General features: G+C 48.9%; 1 protein-coding gene across 7 annotated transcripts in view; it reads left to right on the top strand.

The window, feature by feature from the left end:
• Positions 1-15,359, top strand: part of MCTP2 (multiple C2 and transmembrane domain containing 2) — a 130,287-nt gene extending 114,928 nt beyond the window's left edge. For 5 of the 7 annotated variants that reach the window (XM_036355546.1, XM_036355547.1, XM_036355545.1 and 2 more), the window contains 4 exons: positions 2,471-2,580; positions 5,073-5,182; positions 9,050-9,147; positions 11,743-13,364. In XM_036355546.1, the coding sequence (XP_036211439.1) occupies positions 2,471-2,580; positions 5,073-5,182; positions 9,050-9,147; positions 11,743-11,811 (387 nt within the window). In that variant the 3' untranslated portion in view covers positions 11,812-13,364. Of the gene's footprint in view, positions 1-2,470; positions 2,581-5,072; positions 5,223-9,049; positions 9,148-11,742; positions 13,365-13,774 lie in introns of those variants that run through there. The other 2 variants (XR_004975155.1, XR_004975156.1) reach the window with 2 other exon arrangements.
• Positions 15,360-18,380: the final 3,021 nt, after the last annotated feature.

Below are 18,380 nucleotides of genomic sequence, written 5' to 3'. Positions count from 1 at the left end.
TCTTTTTCTGACGACAGGTGCCACTCTTGCTCTATACAGAACAGAGGAGCATTATGAAATCCAAAGCCTGGGTCTTGGAAAGTTCCGTGCTCTCGCCTCTCCCATCATGCCGTAAACGAGACCCTAAGTCATGTGACTCTTACTCAGGCCCCTGTGTGCTTTCAAAGCCGTAAGAAGTAAAATCCACTCTCCCTCGAAATCTAACAAATACGTTGTCCGCCGCTGTGACGTGGCTTGCTGGTGGAACGGCCCCAGCGGCTATCACAATTTTTATTACTCATTTCCTCGAATAATTGGAAGCGTCCTATGGTAAGGAAAACATCAGCGCGTGAGGCAGCAGGTCTGTCTTTCTGAATGGGTCCCCGCCAGGCCTCCTGGGGATCGGGTAGCAGCCGCAGATGTAACGTTGTGTTTGCTAAACTGTGTTACCCCCGCATTCCCCGGTGCCGTCGGAAACGTGTAAATAAAGCCAGCGTGTAGCCGAGAGAGCTGCCAGATACGCTCAGGCAGCACCGGGCGACATGAGTAGGCTTGCCCTGGAAGTTCATTGCTTCTGAAACTTAAATGAACCCCAGGGCTGTTTTGACTGGACTGAAAGTTGCTTATTCAGCCTTTTGTCTCTTTGCATTCCTTTTTGTTTTCTCTTTATATATTTTATGGATTTCAGAGAGGGAGAGAGAGAAACATGAATGATGAGAGAGGATCATGGATCGGCTGCCTCCTGCACGCCCCCTACTGGGGATGGAGCCCACAACCCGGGCATGTGCCCTGACCGGGAATCGAACTGTGACCTCCTGGTTCATAGGTTGAGGCTCAACCACTGAGCCACACCGGCCGGCTCTTTGCATTCTTGCAGGGGACAGGCTTACGTGTGTGAAGTGCCTAGTGTACCAAGTGCTGATGTGTTGTTAACTTCTCCAAGGGCTCCCTATGATCTCCCTTTTCTAGATAACAAATTTGCAACTCAGAAAGGGATCAGGAACTTGCCTCGATCACAGAGCGAGGAGACCACAGAGCAGCGTTAATCAATAAATACATATATATTTTTAATATATTTTATTGATTTTTTACAGAGAGGAAGGGGGAGGGATAGAGAGTTAGAAACATCGATGAGAGAGAAACATCGATCAGCTGCCTCCTGCACACTCCCTACTGGGGATGTGCCTGCAACCAAGGTACATGCCCTTGACCGGAATCTAACCTGGGACCCTTCAGTCAGCAGGCTGATGCTCTATCCGCTGAGCCAAACCGGTCAGGGAAAAAATATACATTTTTTAAATGCAGCAGCGTTTGACTAAGAAGCCACAGTGCTAGGAAACCATAGGGTCTGCCTAGCCAACATGCCATGCTGTTCCCTGCCGGAACCCTCTTTGAAGCACTATGACGGGGGGTGGGGTGGGCACAGGGGAGCTGGCGATAGCCTGGTGAAGACAAAGAGGAAGCCAGGGTCAGCCAAAGGGAATGACAGAGTTCCCTGGCAGACGCATCGCCCCCACGGGGAGATGAAGGTCTTGGCTCCATGCGGCTTCCATTCATCGTGGGAGCACGGGAAGCTTGCACACGGAGAGTGTTTGCATCTGGATGGATGGGCAGGACATTTTGGGGATTCAGTCAATACTTACGGCCCAGCTGGTGTGGCCCAGTGGTTGAGCGTCGACCTATGAACCAGGAGGTCATGGTTTGATTCCCTGTCAGGGCACATGCCTGGGTTTCGGGCTTGGTCCCCAGTAGGGGGCCTGCAGGAGGCAGCCAATCAACGATTCTCTCTCATCATTGATGTTTCTCTCTCTCTCTCCCTCTCCCTTCTTCCTTGAAATCAATAATATATGTGTATGTGTGTATACACACACACACACACACACACACACACACACACACACACGCACACACACACATACACTGAGTGGCCAGATTATGGGGGCCACCTAAGCAAGGTAAAGTCTCCCTCATGTTCTTGAAACCACTCCTGCACAATACGAGCACCGTGGCAGGGCACATTGTCTTGTTGGAAGAAGCCATCTCCATTGGGATACGCCATCAACATGATAAGGTGAACTTGATCAGCAATGATACTTAGGTATGTTGTGCTATTCAGACATTTATAATGATCTGGCCCTCTAGCAACTTCAGCGCAAAATTATAATTAATTTGCCTACAAATGTCAGGTGTATACACACACACACGCACACACTGATTATTATGACTGGCCAGATTATTATGACCACCCCATCAGTACTTCATTGACACTTCCAAAAATACTGAATATTGAAAATTTCCTAAGCAAATACTCTCAAGGTTTTATTATTATTATTATTATTATTATTATTATTTGCATAACTAATTCACTTCATTGTACTGATGGGGTGGTCATAATAAGCTGGCCGGTCATAATAATCTGGCCATACTCCTTTCTATACCGGAAATATAAGGAGAGCGTAACTGCGTCCAATCTCTCTTTTACGTTTCTTAGGAATCCGAGAAAAAGGGCATCATCGAAAGAATCTACATGGTACAGGACATCGTTTCCACAGTCCAGAACATCTTGGAGGAAGTAGCTTCCTTTGGAGAAAGAATTAAAAAGTAAGTCCTACCTCTGCATCGTGGCGTTTGGGTTAGAGTTGCCATCCACTAGGGCGAGTGTGGGTGGGGAGCGTGAGGTCAGAAGACGCAGAACCCCAAAACTGCCGCCAGGGTGCCAGGCAAGCCCTGTTAAGTCTGGCTGGTGTGCTCTTTGGGCCTGTCAGTCTCACAGTTGGGCAATGCCTCAGACCTGGGGTGACCAGATGGCCCGGCATAACGATGGATAGTGTCCTGCTCACTCTCAAAAAGACCTTAGGCTGGGTGATAAACTACATTAAAAAAAAATAATTTCCTATTCACAAATAAAAAGGGAAGCAGATAGATTTTAAAGGAGTCTTTTTTGTCAGAACCACGTGATGTTAGGGGAGAGATCGGACCAGCCCAGAAAGAGATGTACGAGAGAGAGACAGAGGGCAATGCTGACGATGCAACAAATTGTCAGCTTCTCTGAGAATGGGGAGAGACAGACAGCTGGGCATAGAACCGTTGATTGGGGGCTTCAGTCGGTGCAGACCATTGCACCAAGGCTGAGAGCCCAAGACCGTGCTAGGTACAGGGACGTGTAGGTGAGTTAGCGTGTCTGTGCTATAGGCCATGGTCATGGCATGCCAGGAGGTGAGGCGGATCATTCAGGGACTTGAGTGGCTTGCAAAAGTCAATGAAAAAAAAAATTGAGCCCTGGCTGGTGTGGCTCAGTGGATAGAGCGTCAGCCTGCAGACTGAAGGGTCCCAGGTTCGATTCCGGTCAAGGGCACATCTTGGGTTGTGGTCTCCACCCCAGTAGGTGGCGTGCAGGAGGCAGCCGATCCATGATTCTCTCTCATCACTGATGTTTCTATCTCTCCCTCCCTCTCCCTTCCTCTCTGAAATCAATAAAAACATATTTAAAAATAATTGAGTGAGGATGAGAGGCTGTGGAGTGGGGGCAAGCCCGAGGAAGGAAGGCCGTGTGTTTGGTGAAAGCATCTCCGTGCCTGAACGTCTCTTGCAGACAAACATGGCTGTTGTGTGGCTGGTAATGAGCAAGGAAATGTGTCTGACGGCAGAAGAGGGCAGTGACGGGAACAGGCCCCCACTCTCTGCAGCACTTCCGAGGGCCGGCTGCCCCGGCACAGCTGCGGTGGCCACGGCCAGGACATATTTTCAGCCATGAACGGGGCACTGTTTCGCCCAGCTGCGACACAGGAAGGCTCGGCTCCTATTAATTTCTTGGGCCATTCATGAGGACAGTGACCTTCGTGTCCCCGCTGGGCACTTCAGGGGACTGTCTTGTGTAACTCTGTCAGAATTCCATTGTAATTCGGGGCTTAAGGACCACGGAAAACTTTCTCCCAGCTATTGGCAACCAGCACCTAAAAGACTTGCATAAAACCCCGAGAGCGAGGCTCCCCCGATGGGGTTGCATTTACATAAAATGGTCTGTATTTTCTTTTTTAAATGTATTTTTACTAGAGGCCTGATGCACGAAATTTGTGCATGGGTAGGGTCCCTAGGCCTGGCCGGTGATCGGGGCGACCAGTGGGGTGATCAAGGGGGTGAGGGGGAGGACTCCCGCTGGCACCCGCTTGGCTGGCCTGGGACCTGCAAGCTGGGGGTAGCTCCTGCGTTGAGCGTCTGCCCCCTGGTGGTTAGTGTGTGTCATAGCGACCGGTCATTCTGCCGTTTGGTCAATTTGCATATTAGGCTTTTATTATATAGGATTGATTTCAGAGAGGAAGAGAGAAGGAGAAAGAGAGAGAGAGAAAGAAACATCAATGATGAGAGAGAATCACGGATCAGCTGCCTCCTGCACGCCCCACACTGGGGATGGAGCCCACAACCTGGGCATGTGCCCTGACCGGGAATCGAACTGTGACCTCCCGGTTCCTAGGTCGATGCTCATCCACTGAGTCACGCTGGCTGGGCAGTATTGCAGTCTTTAATCACTTTTGAGAGCCAAGCTTCTCCTGGGAACTGTCAGGTCCAGGAAGCTCAATGGCCATTGGTCTGGTGACCTTCTCCTGAAGAACGTTTTTCCGGTGCCCAGTCGTTCCGGCAGACTTTCTCTCCGGGTTTTCAAAGAAACTTTCCCAATAGACCAGTGGTTCTCAACCTTCCTAATGCCGAGATCCTTTCATACAGTTCCTCATGTTGTGGTGACCCCCAACCACAAAATTATTTTCGTTGCTACTTCATAACGGTAATGTTGCTACTGTTATGAATCGTCATGTAAATATCTGATATGCAGGATGTATTTTCATGATTACCAATTGCACATAATTAAAGCATAGTGATGAATCACAAAAACAATATGTAATTATCTATGTGTTTTCCGATGGTCTTAGGCGACCCCTGTGAAAGGGTCGTTTGACCCCCAAGGGGGTCGCGACCCACAGGTTGAGAACCGCTGCCATAGACCGTTTCCACTTGTATGAGTAAGAAGTAAACGTGAGCAATGAATCGCTGTAGCTGTTCCCGCCTCAGTAATTGACGTTCCTGTGGTTTGCCTGCAGCACGTTTAACTGGACGGTGCCGTTCCTTTCATTCCTGGCCTGTGTGGTGCTGGCGGTCGCCACCGTCACGCTGTACTTCGTCCCACTTCGGTACCTCGTGTTAATCTGGGGTAAGTGTGGCCCGGTCCTTTGGCTAGCAGTCCATTCCAGGTAAGAACCAATTACTCATTCATTTTTTAAAAAAAATATTTTTTATTGATTTCAGAGAGGAAGGAAGAGGGAGAGAGAGAGAAACATCAATGATGAGAAAGAATCGTTGATCGGCTGCCTCCTGCAGGCCCTCGCCGGAGACCGAGCCTGCAACCCGGGCATGTGCCCTTGATCGCAATCGAACCTGGGACCCTTCAGTCCGCAGGCCGATGCTCCATCCACTGAGCCACACCAGCCAGGGCCAATTATTATTCACTTTTTAAAATGTGACTGTAAACTTTCAATGTGCTCCTGCCGGCAATTAAACATGAGCTTAAAGAAAGCATATAGGCAACCAGGAATCCAGGACCTCCCTGAAAAGGCCAGCTTGGGTGAATGATCAGCATCGCTATTGAAAGGGCTGTTGCATAACTGTGATCCAATGAAAACGGGATCGTGCGTGTGACTTCCCTTCGGCCTTCATAGCCATAAATCCCCTGGAATAATATATGGCTGTGGTCCCGTAGCCTTGCCTTTGCACTGTTATTCAAACAGTGAGCGAACATCTGCACCTCGCCCTTCGTAGTGTGTGAAAGTAGCCAGGTTGCTCCTGACACTTCATCTCTCCTGGAGGAAAAAACAGCCCAACCCAATACTTAAACCCAGAAGCAGTGGGGGTAAAGGAGGGCCAGGAAGGAGAGGAAGGTATAATTTACCAGGGGAAATGGTGCGCCCGTATACAGGTTAGCTGCTTTTAAAAAAGCAGATACCAAAATGGCAAACTGGAAGTAAATTGCATGACCTGATTTACTACCCCGGCCAGCAGTCGGCCAAAATCCGAGCAGCTTGGTGAGAATTTGCGATGGTTGCTGGGTGGGCTGTGAGTTGATGCAGGAGGGTGCATTGCAGGAAATTAAGTGGGAGAAGCCATCCACCTTTCCCCACAAGAGTCTGTGTCAGGCCTGGTTTTCCGTTACTTGGCTCCTATGACTGCTGCGGCGTTCTCAACCGTCGTCGCTATTAGGATCTTCAGATATTGAGATGCTCAGACAGGCCCGGCTGGTGTGGCTCAGTGGTTGAGCATTGACCTATGAACCAGGAGGTCACGGTTTGATTCCCGGTCAAGGCACATGCCCGGGTTGCAGGCTCGATCCCCAGTCGGGGGCGTGCAGGAGGCAGCCTATCCATGATTCCCTCTCATCATTGATGTTTCTATCTCTCTCTTCCTCTCCCTTCCTCTCTGAAATCAGTCAAAAATATATATATATATATATTTTAAATATATTTTTATTGATTTTTTTTACAGAGAGGAAGGGAGAGGGATAGAGAGTTAGAAACATCGATGAGAGAGAAACATCGATCAGCTGCCTCCTGCACACCCCCTACTGGGGATGTGCCCACAACCCAGGTACATGCCCTTGGCCGGAATCGAACCCGGGACCCTTCAGTCCGCAGGCGGACGCTCTATTCACTGAGCCAAACCGGTTAGGGCTATATATATTTTTTTCAAAGGCGTGCTTTTGAAGCTTGCAATCCGAGTGCCTTATAACTTTTTATTCCAGCTAAGTTTTCCGTAGTCAGTCTCAGTGCATTGTGGGCTACCCCTGCCCTCTCTGGTGCATCGGAGCGACGATGCAGGTTTATAATCTTCTCAGTAACTAAGAATGTGGTGTTTTGATCGGCTGGGGTATTATCCCTGCCTGGCTGTTCATTGCAAAAACTCCAGATGCGCACACTGTATATAATTAACAACAGAAGATGTATGCTTTCTCCGCACGCCTTTGTCTCCCTGCGTCGGTTTGCCTTGTCTGTTTCCTTTTGCCAAAGAGCCCATGCTACAATTAATGCCTTTAGAAGAACACAGCCCGTGGATTTTAGTTTAAAGGAACGCGCAGGGGGGAGGGGGGAGGAGAGGGGGTAGTTTTAGCTAGAAACATCAAGCTTCTGTGGGGGTAGAGGGGAGAAAGACAGTGCAGCTCTGACTTGGGAGAAAAGGGATCATTTATAAGACGTCTTTTTCCAAGGCCCAAACACCTCACTTCCATCTACCCGTGAACAGTGGCCTGGCTGCCATTTGCAAAGCAGATGGTCACCTGACCCTCTCTCTCTAAGGCAGTGGTTCTCAACCTTCCTCATGCCGCGGCCCTTTCATACAGTTCCTCATGTTGTGGTGACCCCCAACCATAAAATTATTTTCGTTGCTACTTCATAACTAGTTTTGCTACTGTCATGAATCGTCATGTAAATATCTGATAGGCAGGATGTATTTTCATGGTTACAAATTGAACATAATGAAAGCATAGTGATTCATCACAAAAACAATATGTAATTGTATATGTGTTTTCCGATGGTCTTAGGCGACCTCTGTGAAAGGGTCGTTCGACCCCCAAAGGTGTCGTGACCCACAGGTTGAGAACCGCTGCTCTAAGGAAATGCCTGGTGGTTGGCATTGTGTCAGGTACAGGGCCATCCAGGAAGCCCCGCCCTTCGATGAACGTAAAGTCATCATCAATGAAATTAGAAAAACATCAAACTGTGTCTGTGTTAGGGATCATTAAACAGTTCAGTGTGCCCGGCCAGTGTTGCTCAGTGGTGAGCGCCAGGAGGACACGGTTCAATTCTCAGTCAGGGCACATGCCTGGGTTGCAGGCTCGATCCCCAGTAAGGGGCGTGCAGGAAGCAGCCAATCAAATGATTCTCTCTCATCACTGATGTTTCTCTCTCTCTCTCTCCCTCTCCCTTCCTTTCTCAAATCAATAAAAAGTAAAAACAAACGAAAAACAAACACATACAATGAAACGTGACCTGGGCTGGGGAATAGGAGCCAGTCTAGGTGCACACCTCAGGCGACAATTCACTCCGCGTCGCTGAAATTGACAAGACTTCCCGCCACGACCCTTGTTACACTAGTTCTCGGTGGCAGAGCCTCAGAAGGCCACCTTAATTTTTCACCCTCTCAAACTCAGCGTGAAAGAGGGTTGGCATTTGCTGAAAAGGATATCGTTTCTGAGTCGTGGGTGCAGGCGAGGAGCAGCCTGGGAGCCAGAAGGGGGTTCGAGGAGCCCCATTATGAGGAGAGACCATGCACAGAGCCCCCTTCCAGTCGCCATGGCCCCGGCTGAAATGAGCATGGACTCCGTTGCCTGGACCAGCCCACACCCCCCGGGGCTGCCGTCCATAAATTAAGTTAGCAAACCCTGGGAAGATAATTTTTCCAATAATAACTCTTCACAGTTTCCTGCCGCCTCGAAGTACAATCAACATGTCGAGTTCTGTTCTGCAGGGAGAGAGGCGAAACCTGTGAAAATGAGTTGGAGGAGGGAGGAAAAGATAGATTTCTGCAGCTTCTTTTTAACAACACCAAACCCCCCCTAGCCCCCTCCCCCCACCCACACACACACACACACACACAACTCGGGCCTCACACCTCCCACGGCTGCGCTGGGCCCGTGGCCCCCAAGCTGTGACTTGTTTGGGCTGATGAAGGTCTTTTCCCACCTGGGACACGTGTTTCCCTGGCAGAGGAGGCTGTGAATCAGTGTCGCCCCGAAACGCCAATGAGCTCCCCGGTTTCCGTGGGTGTCCCTGCCGCCCTGCTGCTGGGATCGTAATGGGATTTTCACAGCCGGGGAAGGCAGGGCCCCGCTCCCGCAGTCCCTCCTTCCTTCCTGCAAGAAAAGGCGTTTGTGAAGGATTCCGCATGACGGCAGCGTGGGCCTGGCTGGGGGTCCAGGAATTGTTTTCACACTAATTTCTTACTTGCGAAGGCCCCTCCTCCCCCAGTCGGGCGAGTTGGAAAGACAGACAGACAGACGACGAGATCAACCTGTGTCTCTTCTATTTTTCAGGCATCAATAAATTTACTAAGAAGTTCCGAAATCCCTATGCCATCGACAATAACGAGCTACTAGACTTCCTCTCCAGGGTACCGTCTGATGTTCAAAAGGTACGTAATGAACAAACGGGGTCACCATCAATGCCCCCCCCCAGAACCCCCCCCCCCCGGGAGTCTGGCCAGCCCCAGAGCCCGAGGCTGTGCCAGCGTGTGAGTAATTGTGATCACGCTTCGGAAACATGCTTACAGAGGCCTGGCTTGCAGGGAGGCGGCCAGGAAACCTTTGTCCCAAAAGCATGAGATGATTGGGGGAAATTATCCTGAAAAAGAGCGACTTAAGAACGGTCTGGAACTCACGCTGGGGTCTCGGTCCCTGTCGGGATCGCTCGCCGCCCCCAAAGAGGAGAAGATGGGCTCAGTGCGTGGGCGAGTGGGAGGTCCGAAAAGGGGTGGCCGGCGTTTTATGGGGAGTAAGGGAGAGGGGGATTATTCCCTTTATTCTTGTTGGCTCTGATGATCCCCTAGGCCCCCCTGGTATCTCATCCCCTGTAAAGATTGAGGGCTGCTTAGGGCAAAAGCCCAGACTTAATCGAATGCGCGTAGAGGCAGAGACAGCGTGAGATGATTTGAGATCAATCAGAAGTATTATCCGCAGGGAATGGCCACTTAGGCCAGCGGCGTCCTGTTTCTGTGGAGACACAGAGATTAGCTACGGGAACAATAGCAGCGAGTCCCCTCAAGTGGCCCCATCTGGGCCCCCACCGATCAGGCTGCTGTCAGCCCAGGGGGCAGGCAGCCGTCTCTGTAATGGAGAATTAGGGATCAGAGAACCGGTAGACGGAGGCCATGGCGTGAACCGGCATCACGGTGACCGAAGACACAGGTATCGACTTCCGTCTTCCGGCCGCTGTGACATGATGGTGCTCGGGAACGCTGGGTGGCTTTCAGGATGTAGGGCTGGGAAGCCCTAGCGTTTCTTTCCCCTTCATTCCAAATTCTAGAGATTAAAACAGACTCCGTGATGCTATAGCCCTTTAACGTTCATTTTGATATAATTCTCTATTAAAATGTATTCTACAGCCCAGCCGGGTGGGGCTCAGTGGTTGAGCATCAACCCGGGAACCGAAAGGTCACTAGTTCAATTCCCCGTCAGGGCACATGCCCAGGTTGTGGGTTCGATTCCCAGTCCGGGGCGTGCAGGAGGCAGTTGGTCAATGATTCTCTCATCATTGATGTTTCTATCTCTCCCTCTCTCTTCCTCTCTGACATCAGTCAACATATATTTTTTAAAAATGTATTCTACAAAATATAAATTTACTCATTGACATTTGCATTGCACGATTATAAAATAGTCACCTGGGCCCTAACCAGTTTGGCTCAGTGGATAGAGCGTCGGCCTGCGGACTGAAGGGTCCCAGGTTCGATTCCGGTCAAGGGCACGTACCTTGGTTGTGGGCACATCCCCAGTAGGGAGTGTGCATGAGGCAGCTGATCGATGTCTCTCTCTCATCGATGTTTCTAACTCTCTATCCCTCTCCCTTCCTCTCTGTAAAAAATCAATTAAATTTTTTTTTAAAAATGTCACCTAGCCCTTGCTTGTTCTTCACTGAAGATCAACAGGTATGTCCCCCCCTGTCGCCCAGGGCACCTTCACAAAGCACTGTGAGGACATCGAGCTTTACTGGTAGTTCATGCATCTGCTCTTGACCTGCTGTAGTGGTCAAGACCTACAGCGATGGGTTCTGCTGCCCTTGGAGAGTTGGGCACAAATGCTCCAGGCGGTGAGCACAGGTGGTCTGCCCTGCAGTCCTGTACATAAAGCCATCCCGCCATCAGCCTGTGCAAGCTCACACACAAAAGCAGCAGGGTTGCAGCGAACAGGCACTTGAGTGGCACTGTGAGGGTTTGCCCACATCCTTGGAGCATGCCAGTTGCCATCGAGCCTGGTCAGGGGTTGTCTGCGCACACGGCAGCCCTCAGAGCGGCCATCCAGCTAGCGTCGGCAGGAACACACAGAAACACAACAAAAGAACGTCCCAGGAAGGTACAGTTCACCAGTGAGACCCTCCGTGTATCACCAAGAGCACTTTCTAATAACACAATAGACAGTTTGCCACTAAGGACTCACCCCCCCACCCCCGATCATAGTTATCACAGATGTTTTAGCCATTCCATTGGAAATGAAATTCATTTTTAAGAGAAATCTATAGAAGTCTGGGGCCAGTATCAATTTCAACATTATTTCCCTCTCTGGCAAAATAAATGGTATATCATTTGCAGATATGTCTTCCCCCGCACCCCAAGATTTTAGATCTTTTTAAATGAATAACTTGTAGTAAGTATCATATACTAAGACAAACATTCCCAAGGGGCTGTTACGAAGCTTGCTTATGGTGCAGAAGGGTCGCGCACACACACCACTGAAATCCCCCAGCAGTGCCCAGGGCAGGTAGAAGAACCCCACGCATCTCATTAGAAAAAAAAAAGAAAAAATCTGCTTTTAATATTTTGGTTTCCAGAAATGATGCATGACTCCTCAAATCCTTCCTGTAATTAATCCCCCCATGTTCCTGTGTTTAGAGAATGATTCATTACCTTTGAACCTTCCTTCCTTTGCCTCGGCCTGCCCCCGGGGGAGCCATTAGCACACGGTGCGGGGAGCTAGGGTTACCGAACCGCCAGCGTCACGTCTGTTTGTTTTCACAGGTGCAGTACGCGGAGCTGAGGCCGTGCAGCAGCCAGAGCCCCCTTCGCAAGAAGCGCAGTGGGCTCTAGGACCCGCGCCGCCCGTGGCCGCCAGCACCCCGTTCTGGGTTTGGGCGATGGGGCCCAGGGTATGGCTCTCTCGGTGGCACCGCGGTCAGTGCCGTTCGGACACACGTGTCATATGGTGCCCTGCCTGTCGTCTCCCCGCTTCTTCAAGTGCACAGATGCACACACGCACACGGGGACGTGCACACGCGTGGATGTCCTAGCGGCACAGCGGGCCAGCCCAGCAGGAGGAGGCGATCCGGAGACTGAAAGACTCACATCCCTTCTCCTGGAGGAGAGAAAGCAAGGCTGCCGCGGGGCTGAACAGCCAGGAGACCCCTCACATTCGAGAGGGACTTTGAACTTGTGCTCACACCTCCAGCGGCCGGTTCCCGTGAGGATTCCCTCATTTTTGCTCCCCACCCCCACGCTCCTTTCCCATGATGGTTCCTGTGAGTCCGTTGTTTTTTTCCCCTCTGAGCTAACACGTCTTTGATAGATACCATCTACCCAAGGAACGCATCTTATCAACAGACTAGAGGCCTGATGGATGAAATCTGTGCAAGAGTAGGCCTTCCCAGCTGTGGCAGCTGCCGCCATCCCTCCCTCACAGCCGAGGCGGCTACAGCCCCAGCTTGGTCCGGAAGGACGTCCGGAAGGATGTCCAGTCTAATTAGCATACTATGCTTTTGTTATTATAGATTTTTCAGTAATGATCAGGATTAGCCCTGATCCTTGGGGAAGCGTTCAGCCGTGATTCCTGAAGATCTGTATGCCAAATCTCAGTCAAGTCCCCGGCGCTGGGAGCCATCCTGCCTCACCCCCGTTGCTGGCAATGGGTGCCAGGAAGGTCAAAAGGGAACACTCGTCCCAAAAGTGAAGGGTTCCTGCAAGTATTTGGGTGTCTTAAAGCACCATTTCTTCCGATTGTACTATGTGCTTATTTCCGAACTAAAATGTCCATGTGACGGCTTCAGGAAAGGGGACGGAATGAATGAGGCAAAGAAGGAAGGAATGAACTCAAGAGTACTTAGGTCAAGGCCTGGGAGCAAGGGATGAACATGAGGCTGCTTACCCAAGGGCCATCATCACCTCATTTGCTCGCATTTTTGAGCAGAAAGTGAAGATATTTTAGCAGCCCCAGCTGATCATTTGTTCCTCGTAAGGGTACAATAAGTTACCCGAGATAAAAATACATCTCTCAGCCCTTTTCCTAGAAAAGTACCACTTCCATCAAGAGTCCCCGATTCCTGCCGGCCCCAGCATTTCACAGTAACCTCCCCCCGTAAAAGTTCCAATTTTGTGCACATATGTAATCTGAAAATTTCTTCTCAAGCGACATGTAAGTTGTAAAGACTGTATTTGTCCACACATACTTTGTATGTGCCGTTATATATGTATATGTATATGTAATATATATATTGTAAAGGAAATTTGAGGGGGAAAAAGATCTGATTTAATAGTGAGTTTTACTATGGTGTTTCTCCCCCCCCCCCCATCCTCCCTCTCTGGGTTGTAATTTAATAATCTTCAAACAAAATGTTTATGAAACATGCCAAAGATTCTAAACCTTATCATCCCCCGTGTCTGTTTTTCTTCGGATTAGATCTTCCCGGGTTTGCTTTCGGCCGAGCCAGATTTCTGCATGAGTTGATTTACTTCACGTTAATAACGCTGGCTGGAAAGGAGTCCTGCAGAAATTATAAAAGCTCCAGTAAATCTCTTAGTTGTACATACAATAGACACCCAAGAACCTCTTTTGTGAAACCAGTTACTCAGTCTTCTGTGTAAACAATGCCTCATTGTCTCGCTCCCAGCTATCATCTCCTTTGTCCTAGTCTATCATTTCGTAAGGGCCCCAGTCAGGCGTTTTTTAAACAGACATACGAGATCGGATCAGTCATTGGAAGGAAAACGTTCCGCGGCAAAACAACCCGTATTTATTTAAACGCGGAACCGATGCTTCATTGTTGTTCTCTTTCTATAGAATTTCAAAATGAAATAACACTGCCTGACCAGAAGGCATCGTCAGCTAGACCTGCTTCCTCTGCAGCCCCCCGACTGGAATTCTCAGCGTCAAGTTTAGGCCACCACCGGCCACTGGGACGCTGGGCCGAATCAACCCTTAAAAGCTGCCTGTGGAAAACAGTTGTTAATCGATTAAGTAGACACTGGACGCAAAAGCGGAATGGGAGTTGTAAGTGCAATGCGAAGGTTTTTGTAAGTCACCAGGAATTTGTATGGGGCCGGCCTATGAACCAGGAGGTCAGGGTTCAATTCCTCGTCAGGGCACATGCCCAGGTTGCAAGCTCGATTCCCCAGTGTGGGGCGTGCAGGAGGCAGCCGATCCATGATTCTCTCTCATCGTCGAGGTCTCTCTCTCTCTCTCTCTCTCACCCTCTTCCACTCTTTGAAATCAATAAAAACAAGAAAAAAAACAGGAAAGAGAACCAATGAAAATAAACACTTAAAATTGTGTAAGAGCTGGGAGTAATTTTCCACAATAAACCAAAGAGACGGGTCCCACGCCATCTTACTATGTGTGAAATTCAGTTTAGTCAATCGTCAGCTTTTAAAGATTTTTTTTTTTTATCAGTACTAACTGATCACCTACTAAAGCATTAAAAAGGCTTCTACGCTGTCTTTACAAGAGAAGAAAGGCACTTAAAACAGGAAGACAAATGGCTTCTTAGAAAGGGAAGGAGGTCCCAATGGCTCATGGGAACGCAAATGACTTTTAGGGAAAGCAGGTGTGTCCTTAGAATACAGAGAGGATGGTTGCGAGGCAATATCTGTTTAGGTGCAATGTTTTCTTGTTGTCTCGGGTGATGACAGTCTATCTTCCCAGGTTGCTGTTGGAATTTAAACAACTGAGTTCCTTTGGGAGGCTCTACTTTTATTCAGATAAAGGAATTCGGGGTGGGGAGGGGATTCCGCTATCTTGATTCTCAAATGCGTTCGGCTCAAAATAATTTCATGGACTCCTTCCATAAGCCATGTCTGCAGACACACATCCATGTTTGTAAAATTACATATCTCTCAAAATTGGTCCACGGACTCCAACTCAAAACCTGTGGGCTCAGGCAAAACATTCAACGTTAACCTCTTGCTGCATTTGAAACCTCAGGGTGAAGAAAGAATGTTTTCCGGAAGCCCAGTGTCATTGGCCTGCGCCCTCCCAGAATTCACTCATTTATTATTTAATCAAGCTTTTCTCTGGGAAATATTTTATTAGGCCTGTCTTTGTAGCTGAGAAACCCTGAGATTTGTTTCTCTCCCTGTTCCTTTAATTCATTATGATAATACATACAAGCCCTGCCTTTGCATGTATTTGCTTTACTAGATCAAAACAATGGTCAGGAAAGTTAAAACACATGAAATCATTTGTTGAACTGCCTAACAGATAGCTCTAGCCTGACTGATTTCGCATGCATCCATCAGATTTCAATCTGGCAGTGGTAATTTTGACCTACTTAATGGTTAAGGCTTGCCTTGAATTTGTTTTTATTTTTTATATTTTTACTCCCAAAAGGCCGGCATAAGCCGAAGTGGTCCAGCCACAAAAAAAAAAAGGACAAGCAGAACTTTCTCTGACAGCAGATTGATTTAAGTGTTACCCAGCATAGGGCTCTGATTAGAGAAAAAAAGTCCCTTATCATATGAGAATAATAGTGTCTGTGCCATCGATAGGTAGATAATTTCACTTAAAATTACCTGAAATATTTGTACTGTAGTATCTTCTCCTCCAAATCATTAATAAAGAGGCTAAAACCGGACAGCACACGACCTTGGTCCCATCTGCCGACTGACCAGGCACCTGTCTTGAACTAGACCCGGTAGTAGCTATCATTATCACCACCTTCAAAAACAGAAGTGGTTTGCGACCTACCCGTTTGGTTTTTCTCCAGCAAAGTTTACCTTGGAACTTTGTGAGATCCCTCTGAATCTGGTACAAATTATATTTAAACAGCAAACAGATCTTACGGTTATTTCTAGAAAACCACCCTCCACTCAACTGTTCTCAAGGGTAAGCTTCATCATTTGTAGTAGCATATCCTATATAATCCTATATAATAAAAGGCTAATATGCAAATTATCCCCTCAAACTGGAGTTTGACCAGGGGGCGGGGCCGGCCGGCCAACCGTCCTCAGCCCCTCCCCCTGGTGGGCCCTGCAGAATCGGTCCCATTCGGGGTGGACTGGCCAGACCCCACCCATGCACAGATTCGTGCACCAGGCCTCTCGTTTGCTAGAGGGAATCATCCCAGTAGGTACCATTTACTGATGGTAATTTGTATTCAAGGCACTTTGAGAAATCATCGTTTCAGTCCATTACCATGATATTTTGCATAATGAACAGGGTCTGTTTGGGCTGAAGGTTTTGATCTGTGCTCCAATTCTTGATTTTTACATGAACCCCTTCAAAAGAGTCACGGTTTGGGGGGGCCAGAGCAAATACTGGGGGCAAATACTCTTGGGTCTGAGCAATTTTAGGACGACTGACTTTTAAATGATGAGGCTACCCGCCCCCCCCCCCCCCCCAGTCCTTTTCCTTGCTTCCTATACATCAGTGGTTCTCAACCTTCCTAATGCCGCGACCCTTTAATACAGTTCCTCATGTTGTGGTGACCCCCAATTTCATTGTTACAAATTGAACATAATTAAAGCACAGTGATTAATCGCAAAAACAAAATGTAATAATATATGTGTTTTCCGATGGTCTTAGGCAACCCCTGTGAAAAGGTCATTTGGCCCCCAAAGGGGTCGCGACCCACAGGTTGAGAACCGATGCTATACATGGTTACTTGGTCAAGCGGCCCATTTCTACTGAGTATTCATCGTGGCTGTTCTGTGAATGGTTTCCAAATGAAGTGCCTCTTTCGTTTTCATAATGAATGCCCCCTTTTCTCCTAACCTTAGTTTTCAGCCGCGATTTTGATTAGTCATAGTCCTGAGGGAGTATGCAGGCATGCAATTCACCTGTGGTCCCAACACTTCCCAGTACGTTGTACCCCTAGGAGTTTCCAACTTCTCTCCCCATATCCTGATCTTCTACCTGCGTTTCACCCACTTTCTTTTATAGCTGCCCGTTCTCTAATTCGAAGGCAACAAAAACGTTACACAGGTCCTAAGTAGGCCTCATTTGAAAGGGGAGAATGAAAGCCCGGAGGACTGGTCGACCCCAAATTTGGACTATTCCGAAATCAAAGCCAGGTCTCCCTTCTCCGCCTGCTTGCTGTTCCTTCGTGTTTGATTGTTGCTGGCTTGGAGTTGGCTGAGCTCAGTGACCCGGAGCCAGAAAGACCCGTTCAAGTCCAAGATTTGTCCTGGGATACAATTCCCTGGGTGTCTTTCGTCAACACACTGGTCTTTCCGGAGCCTCAGTTTCCTTATTTCTAGAATAGGAATAACGGACCCCCAATGGTGGAGGTTTTGCAAGCATTTTTCCCCCCATAGTCTGATTGCCTTTTTGCTTTTTGTGCTGTATCAATGGTAGCTTTGAACAGAAAGAAGTTTTCGGTTGAATGTACTTTGTGCACCTTGCTTAAGGAACTTTTGTCTAGAGCAGCGGTTCTCAACCTGTGGGTCGCGACCCCTTTGGGGGTCGAACGACCCTTTCACAGGGGTCGCCTAAGACCATCGGAAAACACATAAATAATTACATGTTGTTTTTGTGATGAATCACGATGCTTTCATTATGTTCCATTTGTAACCATGAAATTGGGGGTCACCACAACATGAGGAACTGTATGAAAGGGTCGCGGCATTAGGAAGGTTGAGAACCGCTGGTCTGGAGTCATGAAGATATTCTGTGTTTGGTCTCAAGGCTTAACGGTGGTCGCCTCATAGGCAATTTGCTTTCCCCGATCTCAGTTACCCGCCATCAACTGAGGTCTAGGAATATTAAACGGAAAATTGCAGAAATAGCCCTGGCCGGTTTGGCTCAGAGGACAGAGCGATGGCCTGTGGACCGAAGGGTCCCGGGTTCGATTCCGGTCAAGGGCACGGACCTCAGTTGCAGGCACCTCCTTCCCCCGGGCCCTGGCCGGGGCTCATGCAGGAGGCAACCCATCGACGTGTTTCTCTCGCATCGATGTGTCTCCCTGTCTTTCCCCCTCTCTTCCACTCTCTCTAAAAATCAATGGAAAAATATCCTCGGGTGAGAATTAACAACACAAAAGAAAAGAAAATTGCAGAAATAAGCAATTCAATAAACAACGCGCAGGTTTAAATATCCACGCTCTTCTGGGTAGCAAACGGGATGAAATCCCGCGTGAGAAATCTCGTGACAAAATCTCGCGCGATGCAGCGGCCGGGAGAAAATCTCGCGGGACGACGTGCTGCGTGCTGCGTAGGCTGGCGCCTCCACGTCTGCGTTTTCCCCTCCAGCTTCGCGGTTATTGCGTCCCGGCCTTTTCAGGTTATTTCCTGAGAGGCCGGCCCGGAGGTTATGGGGGGGGACTGTCACCATATCGCAGTACTTGTGTTCAAGTGACCCTTATTTTACTTAAAAATGGCCTTAAAGCGCCAGGGTAGTGATGCTGGCAGTCCTGCTAGGCCCCCCCCCCCCCCCCCCCCCTCAGGCCTCAGAG

Source organism: Myotis myotis, unplaced genomic scaffold, assembly GCF_014108235.1.
Source record: "Myotis myotis isolate mMyoMyo1 unplaced genomic scaffold, mMyoMyo1.p scaffold_m19_p_23, whole genome shotgun sequence".
Lineage (NCBI taxonomy): Eukaryota > Metazoa > Chordata > Mammalia > Chiroptera > Vespertilionidae > Myotis > Myotis myotis.
This window is presented reverse-complemented; position numbering and strand designations above follow the sequence as displayed.